Genomic DNA, 26,315 nt, shown 5'->3' on the forward strand with positions numbered 1-26,315 from the left:
GGGGGTGGAGTGGGGAATGGGATCAAAAATGGTGGGGGGAGGGAAACGCACTGGATTATGGTGATGCACATGGGTGATTTGGTGATGGGAAGCCCAAGGGGATTGCAACTGAGATGGAAAAAGGCACAAATGATGTAAAAATAAACTATAATAATAAGAAAAGTTGTAAAGTGCTACTGTTCCACGTGAGTGGGTGGTTCCAGGAGACACTTCACCACAAGAGGGAATTCACGTTTCATTTCCTGTGGTGCCCCTAAAGTGGTTATAATGACAACCTTACGCCAAGCTCTCTGTGGGCTGTGCCCCCCACAAGATAAAAGCGGGTGCCTCCCACCCACTGCCAGTCACGTGAGATCCACACAGAAGCACACGAGGGAAACAATGATATTGAGTCCTCATCGGGGTTCCGTGATGTGGGTGCTGACACCACGCTGTGGAAGTTCGCAGTGGTTCTGTCAGTGTAGACAGGCGGGTATTACTGGTACCCAACCTTCCAGCAGTCCTTGGAGGACACTGTTCTTTTATGGGTCTCTTCCTGGAAGGCTCACAGTGTGGTTAGGACATGATGGGGCTGCCTTTCTTATTGAATAGGTGGGTCCCTCATTCTCAGTCCTCATCAGTCTACACCCATCTCACACACCTGGTAAAGTACCTGGAAGTGAAAGGAAAGGCAAGTGGGGAGGCAAAGAAGGGTTCAAAGGCAGGTAAGAGGCACAGACCACACAGGGTGCCTCTTCATTTTGTCCTTGGCCCATCTGTCTGTCTGAGCTTATGGTTTCCAGAAAACAGACTGTCTAAGCTAGTGCTAAGTCCATGTCCACCGCACCCAGATGCCTACCAGATGCCAGAGGGGGTTGGGGAGAAGTGATGCCCAGATGCTGCGCAAATCCCCCTCCTTGGGCCCAGGAACATGCTCTGAGGCAGGGGTGCTCGGGGACCCACCTCACCAGCGTCAGAAAGGCCCGCTGGCTCTGGGTGGCCCGCGCTGCCATCTCTGGGTCGCCCACGCCGCCATCCACGTTACAGGAGTACCATCTACCTTCACCTACACCGACTGTGCACAATCTGCATCAGCTCAATGACCCTCAGAGGCGGGCTCATCTGTGCCCCACTTCACAGCACTAAGTCCTAAGACTTGATGGGGAGAGATGGGGTTTACCCAAAGTCACACAGAGCCCCTGGTTCCCCCAGCACCCCAAAAGGAGCTTGGGGAAATCACAGGCCTCCGTAGCTGACCCAGCAGCTGAGGCTGTCAGGTGGCATCTAAAAACCTCCAACAACTGGATTTTCTAAGAATGAGCGCAACAAAGTACGCTGACGTAATGAAATCACAGAGACAGAGGGCGGCACTGAATTTAGGTCACTTCGACTTGTGTGGCTTCTTGGGAAATGACTGCAATCATATAATCATGGCAAAATCAAAACAAACAGAAGAGAGAAAACACATTAACAGTCACCCAAATCCATGTTGGCTTAAGAAGCCTCTAGAATTTGGCCCTGATCCCCGCCCTGCCCCTCTGGCCAGCCTCAACCCCCCACTGCTATGCCCTGGACGCCTCCCTCCCGCCTGGCCTGCCGAATCTCACATCCATGCAGGTAGATGCTCCTCTCCCCGCTCCAGTCTGTGTCCCCCTCCTGGACCAGAGCCTCTCTGACGTCAAGTGCCAGCACACAGTAGGTGCTCACTTTACACTCAGGACCACCACTAGGAGCTCTCGCTAGAAGGAGCTGTCCACTTGGCACATGTTTGAAAGGTCACCCAGGCCCCTCACCCAGGTCCCCAGAGTGGCAAAAGGTATCAATACCCGGTGCTATCAAGACGGCTGCTGAGCTGGGGTCACGATGCTGCCCAGGCTGCTGCTCCCTCCCCCAGGTAGTTGGTCTGACAAGGGTCAAAGGCTTGAACGAACCGCTGACCAAAAGGGCAGCATGGCTCCCTGGTACTTCCCCACTACCTCCTCAGGCCCGACAGAGCCGGGCATATAAAACACCCCGAGCCTGTACACTGGGCCCAACTTCCCAGGCCCCCGCTGGGCCTGCGAACCTCGCCCGCCAGGAAGCGTAGTAATAAAGCCTTCCTCTCCCACTTCTGTCTCCTTGCCTACTCTATCAGTGGGATCTCACAAGGTTGAATCTTGAATTTTCCCAGCAACCCTGAAGGTCAACATCCCTTTCTCCATCTCACAGATGACAAAGAGCAAGGGCGTGAACCCGGGCGGTGTGCTTGCGGCCACAGCGCAGGGACTGGGCGAGCTCTCAGGGCCCACCTGGTCACCAGGCTGCCTGGGATGGCACTGGCCAGCTGTCAGCTCACTGGGCTCAGCAGGGCAGCTGCCTGCCACTCCTCACAGGAGGATGGAGCTCAGATTTCCCGGCTTGCCGCTTAAGGGGGGTTTGAAGTGTCTGCTGATTTGACCCCTGTACGCTCCAGGGCAAGAGGACTTAACTTTAATAAGAACTCATGCCATGTTCTTGAACGTGTGTGAGTGTGCACGCACACACACGAGACAGATATTTACTTTTGTTCCTTTCAATTTGTTTTATGGCTCTAGCGGCTGGCTGCCAGCAAAGCCAGGCTGGTGGCCTTGCCTTGTAATTTCTGTAAGTGCCTCGTGATAGTGATGAGATTAATTCATCAGCATTCCCAAGGCTTCCAGGGCAGTCTGGGGGTTCTCGGGGGCTCAGTCCCCACCAGCTGATGTATGGCAGGTTAGGACAGGGTCAGCAACAGCTGGCACAAAATTGGGGCTCTAACCTGGGAGTGTGGCCAGTATAGACAGAGGCAGGCTTCACTCTGGCAAGTCACCTAACTGCACTGGGCCCCAGTTTCCCTACCTGGGAACAGACACAGTCCATTCCCAGCCCATAAAGCTGGACGGGGCTCAGTGAGGCGAATGCATTGGCAAGCAAGTGACCGAGCCCCAGGCAAGGCTGCTGGAGTAGAACACCCAGAATACCCAAACCTAGTATTCTTTCTAGGTGTCAGACCTGAGACTATCACCCATCGGTCACTTAAGAACTTGAAGACCTCCTCCCCCCCCTCCCCCCCCAGATTCTCTCGGAGCTAACCCTCAGAGCTGACAGTGCCCTCGGAGGCAGGAGCATGGTGAACCTGCCCTGGGTTTCTGTGCGAGCTCAGGGCCAAGGGAAATCCCCACTGTCAACTCTCTTTCATCCAGTGCCCAGGAGGAAATCCCAGTGCAGTCTGTCAGTTGTCCCTGAACAGCTGCAGGGCTCCGGGATGGGGGCTGCTGAGCTTAGACAAAGGGTTCTTGGGGAACCCCCAGGTTCAGAGGCTGCTGCCTGGTGTCAGAGCCTGAACGGCCTGGCGGCTGCCGTGATGAAAACCAGGCAGCTGCTCCTTTATCTCCTGGAGGACGGGCTGTTCCCTCACTTCCACGGGGCCCACTGTCCCGGGCTCTCTGCCCTTCCCTCCTCCCCCACCGGCTGCATGGTCTCACTCAGGACACTCGCTTCTGGCTCCTGCTGTCACTGGCAGGACACACTGTCTGTGCCCCAGCCCCTCCCAGACTTCTGCCTGACGGAGGTTCACGTCCATGAAGCCCTCCTCTCCTCACCCACCCCACGTGCCCCTTACTGCACTCCTTGTCTCAGAGAAGGGGGCCACAGCCAGCTCCTGCCAGGTCAGAAACCGAGGTGGCACCTGAAATTCCCGTTCTTTCCTCCCAGATCCCTTCCTACTGTCTCAGCATTTCCTCCTCCCCCTTCCCCTTCTGCCTCAGCGCCGACCCTCAACATCTCCTGCTTCAAATCTAATGTAACAGTCTCGTCTCCATTTTCCTTTCTAATCAATGCATTCCCCAGGATGCTGCCGGAGGATGATTTTGTAAATATATTTTGTTATATATATATTTTTTTTCTTAAAGATTTATCTATTTATGCATGCAGAACTGGGGTACAGGCCAGAGGTGCAGGGGTGGTGAGAGGCTTCACCAGAGACAGAATGGGGAGCAGAACAGGCAGATCCACGAAGTACACTGCTGAGGGGAGCAGCGGGCGGGTCATGAGAGGTCTGCCGCCATGTGGTCACCTCCGGGGCTGGATCCAACTCACACTGAAGCCTCTGTGGCAGTGCTGTGTCCCAACCCATTTCACCACCAGGGAGGGCCTCATATATATCTTTTTTTACATCTTTTTTTATTTTTGTACAATGTATGCTTTCTCATGTCCATTACAGTTCGCAAAATTCCCACCACCAGTTCACCCTTGTACCATCCATCACCACAGTCCCTTGTGCTCTTCCCACCCTGTTTTGATCCTCCTCCCCTTTCTCCCCTACTGCAGAATGTCTCTGGTTAATAGCGGTCTGTTGACCTGGATATTTACTTTATGATGATTACTTTTTTTTTTCTTGACCCCTTATTTGGATCCTCTACAATCCTCCTAAGAGTGGAACCATATATTTTGCTTTTTTTTTCTGACTTATTTCACTGAATATGATCCCTTTGCTGGAAGAACATGAATAGCTTTTCTTTGCAGAGCCTTCCAGTGGCCTCGGAGTTAAGTCTCAGCGCTATCACTATGCCCTGAGTTCGATCCCCACCCAGGGAGCTGACCCACATGGCACAAAAGATCTCTTCTCACCTGCTGCTCCCCTCAGTAGTGTATTTCAATCTATCTGCCTGTTCTGCTCCCCACCCAGTCTCTAGTGAGTCCTCTTACTGCCCCCATTCCCCTTCTTTTTTGTAAAACAAAAAGTTTTCCTTTGAGAAGCCCTAAGGGCCCTAGGCCTCACCCAGGAGCTTCCAGCACCTGCCTGCCCCAAGGCCACCTGAGGGCAGCCAGTAGCAAGGACTCAGAAGAATGAGTAGGTAGCAGAGCACTCCAGACAAAGGTAAATCATTTGTTCTGTAGAACCTCAGAAAGCTTTGGTACTGGAGACTGGAGGGAAGGTAGAAGGTGGAAAAAGGGTTGGGGCTAAAAACAGGGAAATCTGTTGGAACTCTCTATAGCAGTTTATCAAAATACCATTTTGTTCAACACCATTCCATTGTAACACTGATAAGAAGGGGAAAAGGGTCCAATCAACACTGAACCAAATTATTGTCCAAAGACATGGTTTCATTTTATATCATTTCATTTAAAGTCACAATTTCCAAGAACCTCACTGTATTTATTAAGTGCTCAGCTACCCAGATCCTCATTCCCACTCCATGTAGCCACCAAGTATCTTCCCACAGTCTGCAAAAGAGATGTCAATTTAATCTCTAAAGAATCTAAGTGAAGTTCTGGATTCAGGGACTCCTGGTTCAGAACTGAAGCAGGGAAGGTGAGGCTGAAAAGAGGAAGACTTAAATATTGCACACCATCCCCCAAGGCCACCCCCAGAATTCTAACAGCTAGAGGCATACTCCACCCTCCCCACCTGAGGAGAGGAATGTGTAGGATTTTTCTCTGGAGGAACAGCAATCTGAAAGAAAACTATCCGATAAAGAAGAGCTAATGGAATGTTCTTCCTACACCTATTGAATTCTTGTCCACCCACCCTAGTTTCCAAAAAGCTTTCATCCCAGTCTGCATTTAAGTGAGTCAAGGATTTTCAATGCATTTATGGAAAGTTTTCAATATAAGAAACTAATCAAGGGCCTCCCTGGTAGTGCAGGAGGTTAAAGTCTCAGCAGTATCAAGCTATTTCCAGCCAAATCAATCCAGCCACATGACACAGCAGACTTCTGTCTTGCCCACTGGTCCCCTTACCGGTGTATTGCAGTAGATCCCCACTCTATCTCTGGTGAATCCTTTCACCCCACCCCCACCCCCATACTTCTGGCCTACACCCCAGTTCTTGTTGGCATAAATAAAAGTAAATCTTAGAAAAAAAAAACAGGGGTAGGAGAGATTCATGGAAGTAGGAGAAAACCAGGGCAATGTGGAAAGCAAAAACAAGTCTCAGAAAGCAATGATGAATATAATGTCACCTTGAGGAGAAATATTGTATCTATGAAACAAGAACAGAATGCAAGAGAAAAGAGTGTAAGATGAAATTCAGAGAAATTAAAAATATGAAAGCCACACACACACACACAAAATCCCAAAACATTACTAAGGCACTATTTTAGAATGGCAGACAAGATCAAAGAGCTGGAAAACAGGCTAGAAATACGTAAGAATTACATCTGATCAAATACAATCTGATCAGTGGTTGGTTCAATATCCATGAGTCTTTGAAAGGGAAAAGCAGAGGAAGAAGGAAAGAGGGAAGGGATGGAAATTTCTAACACCTGAAGAATATGAATTTGCAGACCAAAAGGTTTGCTAAGAGCCCAGAAGAAAGTCTGATACGAGATCTGGACAAAATCACATATGGGCAGAACAAATAAGAGTTGGGGAGGGGAGAAAGGGGAAAGGTGGGGCTATAAATGGTAGCACCAGGGCCTCTGGGTCTCGACAGTGGCAGTGGTCACAGGGATCTACACAGTAACCAAACTACACAGAAGAGCACACCCGATCCACGTAAGACCTGAAATCTGAAAACAGTTGGTGGATTCAATCTCCTGCTTGTACCACTGTTCTATATACAGGATGTTACCCTGGGTAGAAGGCATGCAGCCGCCCTCTGCACCATTACTGCATGAATTCACAACTTCCCAGGAATCTACTACTATTTGAAAACAAATAAATAATAAGATCTACAACACGCAACATTTTTTTTTTAATTATCCAATTTCAATTAGTGAAAGCAAAAGTTCTCAAAACTTTCAGGGAGAGCACAAATTAAGCCAAATACAAAGGATCAAGACTGGCCCCCATATCCCCATATCATAAACGCTAAGGGAAACCCCCTTTGCATGCACACTTGAGCAAGTTCATGTGTACACACACACACGTGTACTCCCTGCTCGTCTTTCTCCTTAGCCCTCATCACCTGGCTCATTTATTTACATTGCCTGTTGTCTCTGTTCACTGCAGTTTCCTAGGAACTATAATTACGTCCTGGAAAGAGTGAGACACTGTGTTTTTTCTAAATGCAGGAGGAGTTCAGCTTCCAGCAGCACTAGGAGCTACCAGACAAGCAGCAGGAGGCTCCACATTTTTGGGGGGTGGGGAGAATAATTTTCAATAGAAACACCAACCAAGTGATGGTCTGAAGCTAGTGTGGGGGTTTGAAGGACTGAGTGTTTCTGTCACAGACCGCCCGCCTGGGCGTATGTACTTCCCCCTAAGAGAACAACGGAAGGGATCAAGCAGGGAAGAGGAGGATCCAAAAGGCAAGAGAAGAAAGTCCAGGAGAAAGTCAAGGACAAATCAAGGAGGAATTGGCTGGAGGCAAATAGATTTAACTAAGATTGTGATGTTGCCAGTAGCCAGACTTGAACTAATGTGTTGGGGCTATTGCTTCCTATTCCACAAGTCAAGAAACAATGTCAAAATTGCTAAAGTAAATAAGAAAAAATAGTTTTCTTAGACCCATAAGTAAAGAGAGAAGGTGGGAAGACCACCTTCTCATAAGATTTTTGCTTCTATTCTACTCTTAAAGCTATAAGCATGTGTCAATTTGATAAGAGTTAAACATTTAATTTAAAGTTTAACTCTCAGAAATCATCCAAGTCCTCCTCACTGTGTAAAGACTGGAATTTAATCTCCAGGAAAGTTCCTCCCAGGCCTTTAGTATCTGACCAACCCAGCCAAGTCTCCCCCCACTTGGGCACCCAGTTTGCAGGCCGTGGAAGCTACTCTGAGCCCCGGGCCCCTTCATGCTCCCCTCTGCCTCGAACTCCTCCTGGCAAATTCTTCCCTGTTTGGCCTGGGCTTTTACCTGGCTGCCACAGTGACACCTCCTTCCCTTCTGTTCCAGGTAAGCCGTCTGTTGTTTCCTGTCTGTCCTCACAGGTCTCAGGCGCTATCCCCACCCCTTGCAACCTGAAAGCGACTAGCTCAGTGTCCCCTCGTGGGAACGTCGCAGGCTGTCCTCTCCTCTGAACCATGCACTCACTGGGATTAGAGGTTGTTAGGGCTTTCATACTTTGTACAGGGCTTGGTACTTGAAAATATATCCCTTGATCAAACAAATAAATATAAAGCAAGAACCTCCATCCAGAGATTCTGAGAATGCAACAGCATCTATCCCCACTTCTCAATAACCACCACAACTTGGGTTCTCTCATGCCAGGGTCCTTCCTGATGCAGCAGTCACCATCACCTCCTCTTAAATCCCACTCCTCGGGCCCTCCCTGGTGGTGCAGGGGGTTAAAGTGCAGCACTATGAAGCTATTGCAGCCGCTGCAGCACGAGTTTGATCCCTGACCAGGGAGCTGACCCATATGACACAGCAGACCTCTCCAGTCTCACCCGCTGCTCCCCTCAGCAGTGTATTTCAGTCGATCTGCCTGTTCTGCTACCCACTCTGTCTCTGGTGAATCCTCTCACCGGCCCCCACCAACACCTCTGGTCTGTACCCCAGTTCTGTATGCATAAATAAATAAATCTTTAAAAAAAAACCCACTCCTTGGTTCGATCTCACCTACCCCCAACCCGGTTCTCAGGCTCAGTGGGTCTGCGGTAAGCTGGGAACCTGCATCCCTTCACGCTCTCAGGTGAAGCTCAGGCTCTGGTCTGGAGGCCAGTTTTGAACTGCTCTAGGTTTCCAGAGAGATGCTGCACCACCTCTGACCACGTCGATATTTGTCATATCGAACCGAACATGCTTGCGCCAGTATTTTACACACCACCAAGGAAGAAAGCAAATAGCCCACCGAAGTGTGAAGGGGCCTCCTGCCACCTATCATTTTGGTTTTCTTATTAAGAGACTTCTTGACATTTATTTTGATATAAATTTTCACCAAAGAGCATTCTTGGGCACACATAAGAGAGAAAATGTAAGATAAATAAACTGGTGGAGACCTTGCTAAGTCACCGCCCGATGCACCTGGATCATCTGCAGGCCTGTTTGCCTCTCCATGACACGTCCTCTGTGCCCAACGAGGAGCTGGCATGCTGTGTTCACCGCGGTCTCGGGCTCCCCTCCACGGTACGCGCCCCTTCCCACGAGTCTGCATGTGCACGGAAAGCAGGGACACCCCACATCCAGAGAGGTTATACTCGGAGACAGCTTTTCTCGGAGCTGATAAAACCTGGGCTCCAGCTGACTCCCCTCCTTTCCCAGGGTCCTTCGGCCACCCTCCCTCTCCTCTCCTCTTGGGAGCTTCCCAGATCAAGTTCCCTAGGAGGGCATACAAAATCAGATTGCCCCCCACCCCCGGTTCTCAGGTTCAGGGGGTCTACAGCAGGTAGGCTGGGAACCTGCATCCCTTCACGCTCTCAGGTGAAGCTCAGGCTCCGGCCCCGGGGCCACACTTTGAGAACTGCTGCTCTAGAAGGTTTCACCAAACCCGTTCAGGTTCCACTCGGGTTGTGGGCCCCTATCTCCAACTCTCCGAGGTAAGTCCTGTGAACCCACCAGACTCGACTCATCCCAAACATTATCTACATCCCACCCCCAACCTACCCGCACGCCTTCATGGGCACAAATTTTGTCTCTGGGCTTCTTTCCCCTAGTGGCCTGGCTGTCTCTCTAGTGGCTGCAACTAGAAATGGAAGTCTGTCTCACAGTAGGATCACCTCCTCTTTCTATTACTCCACTTTATACTCTTATATTAAATCCACTTTCCAAAGTTTCTCAGGCTTCGCCTCCCCTTTCCCAATTCAGATGTCTCTACGTGGCCATTACCTGGATCTCTTGACTGAACTGTTTAAATCACCTCCTACCTAATCTGCCTGCCCATACATGCTCCCACTTCTAGAACGTTCCCTATCATTGTTAGAATCATCTTGCTAATTAAAAAAGGAGTTTTTGGGCCCTCCCTGGTGGCACAACAGGTTAAAGCACAGCACTATGAAGCTGTCTGCAGCCACTGCAGCACCGAGTTGGATCTCCGGCCAGGGAGCTGACCCACATGGCGCAGCAGACCTCTGACCCGCCCGCTGCTCCCCTCAGCAGTGTACTTCGTCAATCTGCCTGTTCTGCTCCCCAGTCTGTCTCTGATAAGTATTCTCATCTCCTGCACCTTTGGCCTGTACCCCAGCTCTTGTATGCATTAAGTAAATAAATCTTTTTTTTTTATGAATAAAAGAAAGTAAAAGACTAAAAGAACTGGAACTTATTCTTCCTCTCACTCAGCACCCTGCAGACAGCAAACTGTGCAGGTTTAACTGACTCTTGCATAGAAGCAGAAACTGAGGAGTAGACCCAAGTCCTGCCCAAGGTCAGCGCTGGCAGGCAACAGGGTGAGGGAGCAGGGCTGTGGACCCCCACCCACTCCAGGCTTTGTCTCTGCCTCCCTGGCTGTATCCCCAGGGATCCCAACCTCATTCTCCAGAACAAAAGGCCTGGAATCTGACCAAGGCAGGGGAACCCATCACTCGCCCCTGCCCCTCTCCTGTGGGAGTTCCCAGCAGGCCTGCACAGGCCCTGTGAGCAGAGCGAGTGCCGTTCCACAGCCTCTGTCTTCCCTGCTCCTTATCACCTTAAGTCTCAGACCCAGGAGCAGCTCCGAGGTCTCCCAGTGACCTGCTAGTCCCTGGGACTTGGGAACTTAGCGTGGGGTACAGGGTGAGTCACCCCCACACGGGCCGTGGTGGCCAGCAGCTTGCCTTCCTTAAGGGCTTCCGTTCCAGCCAAGAGCTCCAAGTGGCTCTCTCCACGCCGGCCTCCCAGCCCCTTCTCCTCCTTCCACTCTGCCCTGGCTTTGCACTCACACCTGCCTCACTGGCCTGCCCTTCTGGCCCTGAAGGAGATCTGCTGCTTCCGCTGCCCGGAAGCTAGCCCCAGGACTCCATGTGCATCCCCTGCCTGGACTGTGGAGCCCACCCCAGCCCTCTTTCTAAATCAGACACCCTCCTCAACCACCTCAGTCGCATCGCTGGTTCTCTGTCACAGCACTGTCTTGGACTGTCACTGTGCTTCTCACATGTTCTCATACTGTGGCTGCATTCCCCTTTCGGTGAGATCTACCAGCACAGGGGCCCCCGCGCCTTCCTCAGCTCCCTGCTCAACGGGTAGGACCCAATATTCACCCAACTGCTTCATGAGCTCAGAGGAAGGCAGAGATCTTCTTCAAATACAGCTCCACAGCAAGAGAGGCAGCTGCTTCATATCTGACCCTTTGTGAGCTTCTCACAAAGAGGGGTCCTATCAACCACGTTACACTGTACAGCACATTCCTTGGGGAAGACCCACTGTCTCCCAAAACTGCAACCAATACTAATCATCTGACTGAATCAATAAGGAAGGGGGAAGACATAAGTCGCGTTATTTCTGGAAATATGAATATGGCCTCCAGTGACAAAGGCTGAGTGTTGAAAGCAATGTAGTAACTGGCAGGTGTAGAAATCACAACTGTAAATGGACACAAATGCAGAACAGGCCCAGTGCTCTGGACACTGTACCTTGTGCTCAAAGTAAACACCTTAGGAGAGGGAACCCATCCACATCCATGCAACCTCAGTAAGATGTTGGAAGAGATGCCAGTGTGCTCCGATGTACTTTGTCAAATGACGGGAAAATTGACTCGGAGACGGCAAAGACTCTTTATCACAGTCATGTGAAAACTGGATGCACTATGTTTCACAAAATGTGAACAGAGTAACTTTCTCAAATAACAAGGATTTTTTGGACAGGACATAGCTGCGTTGGTGCTGGGAGGGAAAGTAGTGGGAGCAAGAAGAAAACTTAAAAGTAAGACCTGAGGTTCTGGCATGAACACTGGAGGAGTGAGCTGGGGAAACAAGAAACCCCTGCCAGCAGAGATAAAGCTTCTGTTCAGGATGTGCTGCTCTCTGGATGCTTCCAAGGACCCCACATGATTGTTCAGTAGGCGTTAAGGGAACAGTGTTCAGGGAGAGGTTGAGAGCAAGAGCCACGGTGATTCATTCTAGGGGTAACTGAAACTACGGGCAGGTGTTTGGCATAAGGGAGGTCAAGAACTAAGAGGGGGGACACTGGAAGCTGAAGGTTAAGGAAGCTGCAGGGGTGGCGAGAGGCTTCACCAGAGACAGAGTGGGGAGCAGAACAGGCAGACTGATGAATACACTGCTGAGGGGAGCAGCGGGTGGGTCAGGAGAGGTCTGCCGCACCATGTGGTCACCTCCTGGGGCAGGGATCAAACTCATGCTGAAGTGGCTTTTAGCTGTGCTTCAACCAGCTGTGCCACCAGGAAGGGCCCAAGTGTTTATTTTTTTTTTTTTTGAGGCGGAGATAGAGGTATTTAAATGCTGGTGGAAAGTAAGTGCTAGTCAGTGGAAGAACAAGATCAAACAGGAGGTGACAAGTGGAGGGTCTCTGGGAGTAGAGAGGAGATGGAGCCAACTTCTGGGAAGAGCTGATTCTGCAGACAAATCTTCCAGCACTGAGCTGGAAGCAAGAATTCAGTGTTTAATCACCAAAAGAGAAAGACCCTGTGGGTGTGGGAGTGTGGGGAGCGTTGGGAGGAGCAAGCTAAGGGACTTCCCATCTGAGAACTTGTCGTGTCCCTACAAACAGGAGGAAGGTCACTGCTGGGAATGAGAGCAGGCAAGAGGGTGGAGGTTTAGGGGTAGAGTGGCCCCCACACAGATTCCCCCAAAGGCCACCTCATTACTTTGGTCCTCATCACCACGACTCCATCACCATGGGGTCAGGGTCAGGGTCCAGAATGTGGCACTCAGCCAGGACCCAGCCACCAGAGGAGCCAGCTCCCAGGGCCAGGCCCACAGGGCTGGGTCAGGGCTTGGCTCTGGGCTTGGCTCTCAAGTACAAGAATTGATCTATGTAACGTGCAGTCTGCCTGACCAGCAAATTCACTCCAAGCAAAAGCCCTAGAAGGGAACTAGATCCAAATCAGAAAGATGTTAATCAGATAAATTGAATAGTTTAATCACATCCGGCTGAGCCCAGCGAACTCCCTTTCTTAGGGGTGGGCCTTGGCCAAGTCTGCCTTTTTTTTTTTTTGCCTCCAGGGCTAATCAATCTTCAATGGGAACATTTTTTTTCCCTTAGATATGCTAATAAACTCAGAGGGGCTGTGGGTTATTATCTCCTTGGGGTGGAGTCATGCACTCCCTTCATGAAGGTGCCTTCTCTACCTCTGAGCTGATTTATTTTGATGTCACCAAACTCCCAGCACTGACAACAACCCCCCTTTCACAGCACAGAATCACACAGGCAGAGGTGAAATAAGCACTTAGCATGCAGTACAGGGGTTGATTTTAAGGACCCCTGTGCCCCTAGGACAGGGGGCTCCCACCCACCTATATCCTCAATGTTGTGGAACAAGGGAGTACAATTTTTTTCTGTAAAGAGCAAGGAAAAAGAATTTTAGGCCTTGTGGCCAAGAGCTCCATATCACCAGGACTCGTCTGGGCACCAAAACAGTCAGACGAGGTGCAGAGAAACAGGTGTCTGTTGGTCTGAAGTGATCTGAGTGTGAGGAGGGTGGGAGGCACCATTTCCAGAGCTTTCCAAACACATCCTTAGGCTCAGCTTAGTGCTAGCTGAGGACCTGGGCCAGTCTAGTCTCACTCAATCCTGAGGCTTGTCTCTGTGATTATCCAAAGACAGGTCGTATTTTTCCTCTCTATACTTTTCCTAATTTCCCCCAAACTTCTATTCAGAAACAACAAAATCGAAATCATCGTTAAAACAAAAACAATACTTGATAAAAAAAAAAAAAAGTAACAGAGCAGGGGCCTCCCTGGTAGCGGAAGGGGTTAGATATAGCACTTTCAAGCAATCACCAGCCACTGCAGCACAAGTGTGATCCACCCTCGCCCCAGCTGACCCACGTGGCTCAGCAGACCTCTCCTGACTCACCTGCTGCTCCCCTCAGCAGTGTATTTCAGTAGATCTGCCCATTCTGTGCCCCACTTTTTGTCTTTGGTGAATCCTCTCACCCCCCATCTCTGCCTGTACCCCAGTTCTTGTATGCATAAATATATAAAATAAATCTTAAAAAACAAAAACAGTTCTTAATAAATAAAAGTACCAGGGCAATCTCTCAGTCTTACAATTTCCTGTTACCTGTCCCTGGATTGAAACCTCTTTCTGATGATGAAAGTGAAGCTCTTCTTGTAACAAAGAGAGAAGAGCCATTCAGTTCTGACTGCACAAGACCTGCTGTTTGACTTCTGACTTCTAAGAAGAGATCATTATCCTATTCGGGGTAGCAAATAATTAAGACTATTTACAAAAGTCCTGAGGTCCTCCTGATTTGTTGAGGACAACATTCTCAGTAGCAGACCTCTGTTGAGGGTGCTGCTGGTTTTCTGGTCTACACCAGAAACTCTCTAGGCCATTAGGAACAAAGAAGCAATGATTCAAAAATTGACCTCCAATAAGCTAAAATAATGGTGACCTCACAAAACCATGCCCCAGGTTGAGGGGAAGGCTGCTATTTTTTACTCACTTAACGGCTTAAACATTTCATGCTTGTTTGTGAGATATCCAGAGATATTTGATTGGCTACGAGCCTGAGGGTTAGTAACCCTAGCTGAGGCAAGAGACTTGAACCAAATAAGAGAAATCGCAGGGCTTCCCCCCACCCATGGTGGCATAAAGGTAGTAGGAACCAGGATGCATATATTCACTGTCTTAGAGGTGAGGCCTGTGTCTGGTGCAAAAGGTACTCAGCAAATGTTTGCTGAAAGATGCTAGTATTATGGTTCCTTCGGGGGAGGGCAGAGGAAACTGGGGCCTAGCAGTATAGAACTTCTTTTTGCTCTTGTGCATTGCATGAATTCTTACGTTAATTTTTGAAAGGGTTAAGAAAGAAGTATTATGTATAGCTAAAAGAATTTAAATCCTGTTAAGTCATAATAATAACACCCTGCTTTACTTAACTATATGCAATGACAAAAATTTGCTCTGCAAGATGAAACAAAATTATGCATCATTTATCTTAGAAATAATAAGTCTCAAATAATCTTATAAAAGTGAAAGTAATAGTTGCCAATGTTTATTTAGTACTTCCCAGGTGCCAGGCAATATTCTAAGTGCTTTGATATATAGTAACTCGATCTCCTTAATCTGTTCTAGCACTTACCAAAGAGGAAACTGAGGCAGCATGCCCCAGGGCCTTTAGCCAGAAGGTACTGGATGAAACTGGCTGATCCAGGAGCCTGGGCGGTGAACCATCTCCCACATTGCCTTCACTAATATGTACATTTGGAAACATGGCCAACCCCAATGCGTTGACGGGTTTAATAAGTGAATGCTCTACTGAAGTCTAAACAGATAGGTGTTGAATGACTAGACTGAGAGTCTTGCCAGGGAAGCTCCGCTGATGCAGAAGATACTCAACAGCATTTGTTGAGAAGCTGGGGCCATGGCTCCTTCCGGAAAGGCACAGAGAAATGGGAGAGGGGATCTGGGACGACATGGTGGGGAAGTGGGGCAGGATCAGGGCAGGTATCCCCTGGGTTTTCCAGGGGGATGCAGTTTTGGTGCCAGTGTGTATGGGGGACGGGGGCAAGGGGGCAGGGAAGGACGGAACCAGCTCATTTCAATTACCTGAGTGAGCAGGACTTTCTGTCTATCCTACCACAGGCACCGAGAACAAAGGCTTAGTAGGTGTGCTTAGTAGGCAGCAGACAACGCAAGGAGCCAGTTCTTGACACACAGCCGGCTGAGTGCTAAGTGGCCTCTCCCTGTGGGACCCTGTCCTGTGAACTTGCTAACAGCCCTGTCCTTACCTCCACTTTATCTCTCCATAAAGTGGAGAACACCCACTCCCCCAGCCAGAGAAGCAGGCAGCCACCCTGGTGGACACCGGCCTGGGCTGCCCTGCAGATGCAGTGAAAAGGCTGAGGTCAGCTACCCCAGTGGGCCAGCCTACATGGCGGGGAAGCTGTCCCTTCCTTCTCTGCAGGCTTGACACAGTCACAATTTAGGAAATCACTCATTTCACTAGCGCAATTAAAGATTAAAACCAAGGCAACCTTCTCTATGTCCAGAGGCCTGGAATGGCAGGTCAACAGATGCTCTTCCCCTTGCACGCTATACCAGGCACAGGCATACCCCTGGGGAGGCATTTGGTGCAGCATGGTGGAGGGGACAGGGGTACAAAAACAGGTCAAAACTTAGCCACTCTCCCAGAATGCGAACCTCTAGGAGGCAGAAAGGGGCCCCATTGAATCTCTGCTCCAGCGGAGCTCGGCCTGGAAACCACTGGGCTCCTGGTGGCTCCTCAGGCCCAGCGCGCTGGGAGCTGCACCGGCCCTGGCACCCAGGCCCGCCCGCCCGCCTGCCCTCCCACAGCACCGCACTCACCTTGAATGGTCCTCTTAAAGAACGCCTTGCAGGCCTCGCAGGAGGCCACGCCGTAGTGGTAGCCAGAGGCAATGTCCCCACACACCAGGCACAGACGCTTGGGGATGGCGTTGAGCATGTACTCGCACTTGATGGCCGAGTCCTCCATGATGCCGCTCGCACAGTCCTCGTAGCTCTTGCGACACGGGGTCCCTCCCAGCCCGGCGCCCGCGAACATGGGTGGCGAGTCCAGACCGTTGGCGTGGGCGCCCAGGGCCAGGCCGAAGCCGCCGCTGGCGTCGGAAGAGCCGCTGGGGCTGTGGTGGCTGAGCGCATCGATGCCCGAGGACGGGCTGGACGGCTCCGTCTTGATGAAGGAGCCGCAGCTGGAGCCCAGGTGCCGGTCGTCTGCGGACATTCTGTTCAGCAGCCTGCGGACAGAGGGCTGGAGGTGAGCGCCCAGGGCGTGGTGGGCCAGGCACCGCCCCGGGGATTAGCTGGGGCTCTGCACGTGGGCGGGGCGCTGCGAGGCCTCGGGGCTATAGCAGGGAGATAAAATGCTGACGGTGAAGGTCAAGTGGTCGAGACACTGCACAGCCCCAGAACAGGTGTCTGGGGTTGCCACCTAGAACCTTCTGGGCTCTCAAAGAAAACTACGTTTGATAAAAAAGTTCAGGTTAGGTCCTCCCTGGTGGCACAGCGGGTTAAAGCACAGCACTAAGAAGCTTAAGCCACTGCAGCACGAGTTCGATCCCCGCCCGGGAGGAGACCCAAGTGGCGCGGCAGACCTCTCCTGACCGCCCTGCTCCCCTCGGCAGTGTACTTCATCAATCTGCCTGTTCTGCTCCCCACTTTGTCTCTGGTTAAGCATCTCACCCGCTGCGCCTCTGGCCTGTACTCCAGTTCTGTAAGCGTAAATAAATCAATCTTAAAAAAAACAACAACAACAAACGTTAGCTTAGGCACACCTTTGTTTGCAAGCTGCGGGTTGGAGAGATGAGCAAAATGGTAACAATTTAACTAAAATCTTTGGTCTGGCTTCCAGGAAAACCATAATATTGATAGACCGAGTAGACTGAGGCTACAGTTGCCAGGCTCTGGATGAGACATGCGCAGTCCCTGGACCGCGAGACCGGCTTCACCTGGCACCAATGGAGGAGCACCAGATAAAAAAATGGCTAAGCTTGGAACGTTCCCGAATGTGGCCACCATGGACATGTGCTTTAACCCAGTGTACCACAAGGACATGGGGACCAGGGGTGCCAAGTCACCTGGCGGGGCCAGAGGCAGGGCTGCGAGGCGCTAGTCAAGATGGCTGCCCGTTGGGTTTCGCCTCTGGACCTGGGGGAGCTGGGGTTGGGCCAGGCCCCCCTCTCATTAGCCTTTCTAGCTCCAGCGCAGGCTGTTTCCACGTAGACTCTCTCCCCTCACAGAGGGCATGTGTCCGTCAGGCAGCAGGGGGCATCTTCCTAGCCCAGCTCCCTGGGCTCTTTAACCCTGTTTCCAGCTCCAAGTCCCCCTGCCTCGCCCAGAAAGTTGAGGGAGCATTCCTGACAGGACCATCACTGCCCCTTTGCCCAGAGCCACACTGGTGGGGGAGGGGGCGGTGTGAGAGCAGGCAGGGGTGTGGCCCGCCACCTCCCAGCTCTCAGGAGAGAGGGCTGCTGTTGGGGGGGATAAGAAACTCCAAGTAGGAGAAAGGGGGCGAGCTGTCAGGAACCCTCAGCTGCAGCCTACACCCAATGTAACAGGGTGGTCCCCAGGAAAAGGGGGAGTTCCAGGTTCCCTGCCCCACCCAGAAGGAGGGTGGTGCTGAGCAGAGAAAAGGAGAGAAGAGAAGGAATCTGAGGGAGAAGAAAGCAGGATGGAGAGCCAGAAGGAGACCTGAGGAAGCCACGGAGAGCAAAGGGAGACGTGAAGAAACCGTGTTTCTCTCTTTTATTTTTAAATATTTATTTACTTTTGCATATAGAACTGGGGTACAAGGCAGAGGTGCAGGGGCGGTGAGAAGATTCACCAGAGACAGAGTGGGGAGCAGAACAGGCTGACTGATGAACTACACTGCTAAGGGGAGCAGCGGGCAGGTCAGGAGAGGTCTGCCACACCCTGTGGGTCACCTCGGGGCGGAGATTGAACTCATGCTGAAGTGGCTTTGGCTTCTTAGTGCTGTGCTTTAACCCACTGTGCCAACCAGTGAGGGCCTCTGAGTTTTATTCTTGTCCTGGATTGGTTGAAACAGATGTGGGTGAGAGACCCGTGGGAAGACTGACTATGGCAGTGTTTATCTTGATTTTGATTTTGCTCTTTTCCTCCCAGATTTGTCTGGCCATTTCTGACACTTTTTCCATGGGTCCCGGCTAGAAGGTGCTTTAGTCTTGTGTTGGGCTTTCAGGCCTTGCTTCGGACCAATCCCTTTTGTGTATACTTTTGCCCACGAGGGGATGGGTGACTTCAGGTGTTGGATTTAGAAATTATATTCTTTGTCTTCTCTGTTGTATACTCACTGTATTAAAGTCCCTTTTCATTAAAGTCATATGTTTTGTCTTGATGCGGCGGATGGCAGAACCTACTTAGAGCAGGCAGGTTTGGGGGTTCAGTGATGCCCTCTCTTCCTGCCCTGTAACAGGAAGATGCCTCGCTGCTGGGAGGGCAGGGAGGGTCTCAGTGGAGAGGAGTCTACTGAGGCAACAGCCACGGGCTGCCCCAGTGGCCCTAAGAGGTAGTCCCTGTTTGCTGAGCAGCCCCTGAGGAAAGGCAAGGGGGTACCCTACACCTGTCAGTGCCGTGGGATGGGGCTTCCAGTGTCCCTGGCCCTACTAAGGATCTGGTAACTAACAGACCTCCCTCTCCCGGGGGGTGCACCAGCCATCTACACTCGAATGCGCAGACAGGGAACTCAGAGCCCCTAGACAGGTCTCATCAGAAGGGAGCTGCATCTGTAAACAGATAAAAGACGCGGGCGAGCTCCTGCTCTGAGAAGTGTGTTATCTCCTGGAATGTAGAGTTCCAAGACAAGGGCTCCTCGGACTCTTTGTTTCAAATTGTATGTTCCCGAGTCCCCCCAAGGCATCTCTCCTCCGAGCCCCAAGTTTCTCTGGCATCTCAGAGGGTGCTCAGCTTAGTCTTCCATGGGCCCTTTTACGTCTCTGACTCGTGTGTCCTCATCTCCCTGGGCTCCTCAAGGCCACCTGCCTCCCCCCAACCACTGAGGCCGTGGTGGGTCCTCAGGAATCAGCAGCAGCCTGCAGGATCTAGTCCAGGTGGAAGACCTGTCTGAGCAGACACTGCGACACCTGCACCTCTGGGTTACCTTCCAGGGGGCATCTTCCCCGGCAGGTGGAGGACAGCCTGGCCATGCTGTTTCCCACGTGAGCCCCTACCATTTGATGCTTTGAGCGCTGCAGCTCAGTGTCCCAGGGCCACTGTGATAAATCCTGCAGGGCTAAATGCTCCAGCCCCAAACTGATGAACTCTCCAGAGATTCTGGGAGATATACACTTGACATAAGCAATAATTATAGCAATAACTGATCAGTGAGTGTGTATTATATCTGCCTGCTTCAGATCTGTCCCTTAAAGGTACAAGAGACATGTTGCCCCGAGGAAGTAGGCAGAGAGTCCCTTCGGGGCCCAGGGGGAGAGTGGGCCACAGTTTCTCAACTGCTGCCCCAGCTTAGGCTCAGCCAACCCTGAAGGACATCCAAAGGCTTTCATCCCTCAGCCTTAGCTTCCTCTCCTGCCCTTCTCTTTGGTTCAGAAGGGCACAAAGCATTCTGCTGTAGTCTGCATAGCCAAGACACAGCCTGTCGGACTCCATCTCCAGTGGCTGAGGGGGATGCTACCAAAGGGGGATGTTAAGAAGGAAGCAAAGTTGACCTGGAAAATCTCCCTGGTGGCGCATGGGCTAAGTCCCAGCAGTATGAAGCTACTGCAGCACAAGTTCGATCCCCAGCCAGGGAGCTGACCCACATGGCACAGCAGACCTCTCCTGTCTCTCCTGCTGCTCCCCTCAGCAGTGTATTTCACTCGACCTGTCTGTTCTTCTCCCCACTCTCTCTGGTGAATCTCTCATCCTTCCACCCTACCCTACTCCCCCCCACCCCCCCGCCGCCACCTCTGTACTCCAGTTCTCATATGCATAAATATCTTTAAAAAAAAAAGTTGACTTTGGTAAAGAATAAAGTTGGTGTCTTAGTCCCAGCTGAGGGACTCTAACAGTCCCATTCCTGCAGCCCAACCTGGTCCATGACCATTATCTTTGTGCTTCCAGAATGTCTTTCCAGGGAGAGTTAACACAGATTTGAGGCACCTGCTATGTGCCAAGTGCTCATCAGATAACAGAAGATGATGGGCTTGGCCCCCAGCCTCAAATTCATACTCTCACAGGAAGGAGAGGCACAAACGTCGGAAGGTCTGACAGGTGTTCCCCGCGGTGCCCTCCCTCTGGCCTTGCTCCACACACTCATTCGTTTACCTACTCAATCACTTGTTCATTCCCTCGTTCACTTACTCATTCATTCAAATATGCAAACTGAATGGAGACCCTGAGGAGGACACGTCTTCTCTTCTGTGTTGAAAGTTCCTTCTAGGGGCCTCCCTGTTTGTGCAGGGGTCAGAGTCTCAGCGGTATCAATCAAGCCATCACCAGCCACTGCAGCATGAGTTTGATCCCCAGCCCTGGAGCTGACCCACATGGCACAGCAGACCGCTCCTGTCTCGCCCGCTGCTCCCCTCAGCAGTGTATCTCAGTAGATCTGCCTGCTCTGTTCCCCAACCTCTCTGGTGAATCCTCTCACCGCCTCCACAAACCTCTGGCCTACACCCCAGTTCTTGTCTGCATAAAAATTAAATAGAAATCGTTTAAAAAAGAAAGTTCCTTCTAGGCTCTTCTATGGAGCCCCCAGCTGGCCCTCTGCTGCAGGGACTGAATCAGACCAGTGGCCAGTCATCAAGCTCAGCCATATGCTGGGCACCATCGTACTGAATCCTCACAGTGGGCTGCAGAAACTATTATCCCCATTTACAGAAGAGAAAAGCTAGAGTCCAAAACCTGTCCCGGTCACCCTGGCGACAAGAGAAGCTGAGATTCAACTCAGCAGTTTGTCCCAGATCCCGGGCCTCAGGTCTTGTTTCCACAGTAGCCTGCTCCCTAGTGCCAGGCTTCAGAAAGCATCATGCTGGGCAGAGGCCCCATGGTGACCACCCACACAAATGCAGAAGGGGGCGCACACGCCCTGGAGCCTCCTCACCGGCATGCCTCGGTGTGAGAGCAGAGAACCCTGGGGCACCGAGCCCCTCCGGCAGGGGAGGTCAGGCACTGAAGAGGCCGGAACCTCCAGAAAACCAGCCTCTCCCTTGCCGTTCAAGACATCATTTGTTTATCCAGAAGTGAAATTCAAAGGAAGGACAGAGGGAAGAAAGTACAAGAAAAGAATAGAGAAGTGGTCAGAGGAATTAGAGGAGAATAAATAAAGGCAGATCCCGGAGATGGGATAGGAGCCCACTAGAAGCCGGGCAGGTGGCAGGTCGCAAGCTCTGCACGGTCAGGGGAAGACAGAGGGATGGTGTCCACGCAGGAGGTGGCAGGGGGCACAGAGCAGGGCCCTGGCGTGGTGGGAGGAAGCCAGGGGTGCTGGCTGGAGGAATAGCGAATGCAGCCTTTCTTTGGAGAACTTTGGCTGCCAAGCAGGGAGGAGGGGGTGGACGTGTGCCCCCTTGCACACCTGAGGCTGCACCCTCCACCTGAACTTGGGGCTATGACGGTGGAGGGTGCTTTTGCTGTTATCGTCCATAATATTGCCTTCTTGGGGGCGCGGGGGTATGTTAAAAACGGAAGGAATTTAGGGTATTTAAGTTACCGAAGCTACACTTTTCAGGTTCCCCAGGGAAATCCTGACCCGCCCTAGTCTGTGACCCTGCACGGTTATCAGGTTATCAGTCGGTCCTCCTGTCTCTCCCCAAAGGAGATAATGAAATACGGTGGCTCTGGATTAAATACTAATGGTAATGAGCAAACCCAGATGGAAAAGCAGAAGGCATAAAAGTCAGCTGCTCCAAATTCTAGTTCAGCCTCCAGAGTCGGCCAGTTGAACAGTGCCAGTGGGAGCCAGGAGTCCATCCCACCCCAGCCCTGGCCTCCCCTCAGTAGTGCCCATAGCATGGCAGCCCAGACCTTCTCCGGACATTGCCACATGTTCCCAGGGGAGACCACTGACATGGCTATCTGAGGGGGCAATCTGAGGGAAGAGGGTGTGCAAGAGCCAAAATGAAGGAAGCAGCGCCCGCCCGAGAGGGCAAAGAAGGGGCTTGAGGGAATGGGAGGGGCCAAGAGCAGGGAGGCTTCCAGGTGGTGGAGGCTGAGGAATGTTGGAAGGAAGATGGAGAGAGCTGGGTGGGACACCGGTCAGGGAAGATTTCAGAAGTAGCCAAGGCTGAGGAGGGTGTGGCCCCAGTGAGGGTGGCTGAGATGGGGCACGGGGAGAGCACAGCCTCAGGATCGGGAGGGGGTGGGGCGGCTGGCACTGTGCCCTGGGGAGGGAGACATGCCCAGATGGTGGTGCCTGGCCTGCAGTTCCCAGGAGGGCTGCTGACTATTAGCTTTACCAGGGGGCAACAGCTGTCCTATCTGAGCCCTCTGAAATGGCAGTAGGCAGAGGCCAAAGTCCCTGAAGGCACCATCTCCCCTGGGTCCATCTAATAGGAGCTCAGCCTGAGCTGCCCTGGCCTGTTTCTCCAGTGCCTGATTAGACCCGGCCCCCCTCCCGCTTGAGTCTAACCCAAGCTGTTGGGCTATGCTGCACAGACCTCGGGAGGAAAACACACTCCAGGCCATTAGCAAGAAACAATACTTTTAAATGGGAACCCCAGGGTTCTAGGCCCTTTGAGGGGGCTCCTGGGGGCTTCTGCGAGGGGGAGGCACGGACTGGCCCAACTAGCCTGCTGGCTTTCCTCTGCTAACAGACATCACCCTACCAGGCACAGGAAAAATAGCTTTCATCCACCCAGCTCTCCTTTGCTTCTGTGCCAGGCCACCGCTGTGAGCTCGGCAAGGAGCCGTCACTGAACTTGCCTGCAACTGGCCAGGTCTACCAGCTGGCAGCTCACTTTCAGTAAACAGATGACCCTCTCTGGGCCTCAAGGTCCTCCTCTGCAGAATGGGCTCCCTGGGGCCCTCCCTCCAGAGGGCTGCTGGGAGGGGGGGAGGGGAGGGGCAGGGGGGAGGGGCGCATGAGTCAATCCAGAGGAACATGAAGGCGCTGGCGCCCAGCAGCCACTCAGTGCAAGCTGGCTGCTCCTGCCATTCTCCAGGAAACTCCTTCCAGGAAGTTCTATGGCCCTTCCCGCAACCAAGACTTGCGATCGGGAAGATAATTGCACAAGAAACTTGCCATTTACCAGGAGGGCGGGGGTTGGTTCAGCAAATTAAGAGGATAAATAAGCCTGAAACGGGAATCCACTCTACAGAAGAAAAATGGTTTCTGAACACTGAGGACTCTTCCATACATTTCTGTAATTAATGTGCTGAGCAGGGCCACAGGGCAGTTCATTAAAGCAGACTCTCCAGCCTCCAGCAAGGCTGTATTTGTTATCAAACTGCCCCCGGGGCTTCTGAAAGTAACACAGCTAAACTCCCTTTAAAATATTATTAAGTAATGCAGAATGGGCTTTTACTAGGAGGGTAGAATGGACAGGTTGATGTGGCTAGAGGGGAACCGCTGCCAAGGTCCCAGCATTCCTGATGGGACAGGGGTTTTGGGGTTTGGGAGTTTAAGACCTTTTTTTTTTTCCTTTCACATGCACTAATGGACTATTTTCCACTTATGACCATCATATTGGACATTCCTGGACAATGCTGATGACTGACTGTACCTGAAATCTGTGCCACCATAGATACAGTGGTATGAAAATCAAAAGGGGGGAACTGTAACAGGTACAGGTTAATTCACTCTGCCCCCACTCCAGATACTGGAACTCCAAATCCCATCGGTACCAAGGAGAAGCAAGCTGGGACGGGAGGGCGGAGCTGAGCAGCCAGGTTGGGATAACACGGGACATGTGGGCTCCGGGGGTCTCTGGGCCTGGTGGCTCGCGGCTGGTCGTTTGGCTCTTGATGAGCTTTCAGTGTGCTGGTGGAGTCCAAGTCAGCAGAACTGGTAGGACACTCTAGTTAACCTGTATTTCTCCCTCTTTCCCTGAGTTGTTCCTTTACCTTCTCCTTGTAAATAAACCCATTATCGAACCTTTTTGAGTGTGTCCATAATACGATTGAATCATAAGCGCGTGGGTGGGGACCCACAGACAGGCAACCCAATTCACATTGGGGTGCCCTATAACAAGAGGAAAGAAGGGAGAGGAAGGGAGGGAGAGGGAGGTGGAGGAGGGAGGGAAAGGAGTAGGGCAGAGTGGAAGGAAGTGACCGATGACGAGAAGTTAGAAACCAAAGGCTGTGATTAATCCAATTCTGTGAATCTGAGATCAAAGGTTATATATTTTTCTCCAATTCAGATACTTCCATAATTCCAATGGGCCTAGCCCCGATGGGTCCGATTCAGCTTCTTTAGTCTCTGAAATCTTGACATGTGACTCTTTCAACAGTGGACCCCTCCTCTGGACAGACACCCTGCCCAGCTGACTGAGACAGTCCTGAGTGCTCTGGGATTCTCCCACATGCCCTGCAGACCTCCAGCGAGGAACAGACTGCTCAAAGTCTCTGCCCAGAGAGCCAGGCTTGTTGGGCTGGCCAGGCGTTGAGACGCAGGAGTTGGCCACCGCCTGGGGACCAAGCCGACTGGGACAAAGGCCACCAGCCACCCTCCCAGCCACAGTGTGCAGCCACCACACTGATGCCACCCTCAGAGCCAGCACAGCCGAGCCAGTGAAAATGGTCTCTTCAGGGGGACCCTTCCACCCACTCTCTCTGCCCTTGGGGGTCCCTCTGGAACCCACAACGGCAAAGTGACCCAATAGCAAGCTGGCTTCAGTGACAGCCTGCCTCCCGCCTGTGCTGGAGCTCGGGCAAAAATCTGTAATTAAGCATCTTGTCGTTAGAAAGATTAGTCAAAACCAGGCTGATCCCGGACAACTGATTGAAATCTCGTTCCACACAAATTACGGCATAGAAAATAATGATGGGTAATTAGTGCCTTTCAATCGGGGCTTTTTATCCCTGATTTTCCAGGCTGCATCCATCATAATGAGAAGAGAGATTCCGCCACAGCAGGAGGAGACAAATGGACCCCAGGGCGGCTGGGAGGCCCCGTCCAGGGACAGGGCTGGGCCATAGGGAACCAGCTGCTGGCCCAGCCACGCTTATACACACAATAGAAAAGCTGGACCTTCTTGGGGAGCCCGTGGAAATCAGCCCCACTTGGTGTAGCCGGTCAGGTGCTCCCTGCAGGGCCCAGAGGCACCGGCTGACTTGTCCAGGCACAGCCTCTGCCCCCACCCTGGGCTCGGCCCACCACCAAGGGTGTGTGTGGAGGAAGAGGGCACCACTCGTGCAGAATAAAGCCCCCCACACCCTCTGGTGTGCTGCCTTTCAGCAGCTCTTGGGGAGCTGACATCTGTGAGTTCATGCTGAGCCTTCCAGGACATGCTTTACTTCCACCCTGCAGGAAGCATGCGACACCCACATCCCACGCAGTGCCATGGGACAGCAATTTCGAGACAGCATCCGCCATATGCAGCCACAGAGCTTCTTGGCTGGGCTAGACTGCCTGGCCTTGCATCCAGCTCTCTCTCTTACAGGGTATTTAACTTTTCAGTGCCTCAGTTTCCTCGTCTGTGAAGTACTAGTCACTTCACAGGAGAGTCCCAAGGGTCAGTGAGTTCACAGAGAGGAGTCTAGGACAGTACCTGGCATACAGTAAGGGTTACAGGCATTGCTTTCTATAACGTGGAGATGCCTCCATTTATACTCTAAAAAGTTGGATCCTACAGCAATACTGTGTGGTCCCTCCATCACCCAACCATTCTCTCCTCTCCCCTTCCACCCACGTAGTTATGTATTTGCATGCCGGCTCTGTGTGCAGGAACTTCCACCAACAAAGTCCTTTTTCAGGGGCTCTCCCTGGTGG

The 26,315-nt window shown here is 51.8% G+C and overlaps 1 protein-coding gene across 1 annotated transcript in view; it reads right to left on the bottom strand.

Annotated features, from left to right (window-relative positions):
- The window catches only part of ESRRB (estrogen-related receptor beta), a 104,767-nt gene that overhangs the window by 35,742 nt on the left and 42,710 nt on the right, over positions 1 to 26,315 (bottom strand). The window contains exon 2 of the mRNA XM_004681674.2: positions 16,262 to 16,671. Within this exon, the coding sequence (XP_004681731.1) occupies positions 16,262 to 16,658 (397 nt within the window). The 5' untranslated portion in view covers positions 16,659 to 16,671. The remainder of the gene's footprint in view (positions 1 to 16,261; positions 16,672 to 26,315) is intronic.

The sequence above is a fragment of the Condylura cristata genome, unplaced genomic scaffold (assembly GCF_000260355.1).
Source record: "Condylura cristata isolate star-nosed mole 26May11 unplaced genomic scaffold, ConCri1.0 scaffold00013, whole genome shotgun sequence".
NCBI classification, from domain to species: domain Eukaryota; kingdom Metazoa; phylum Chordata; class Mammalia; order Eulipotyphla; family Talpidae; genus Condylura; species Condylura cristata.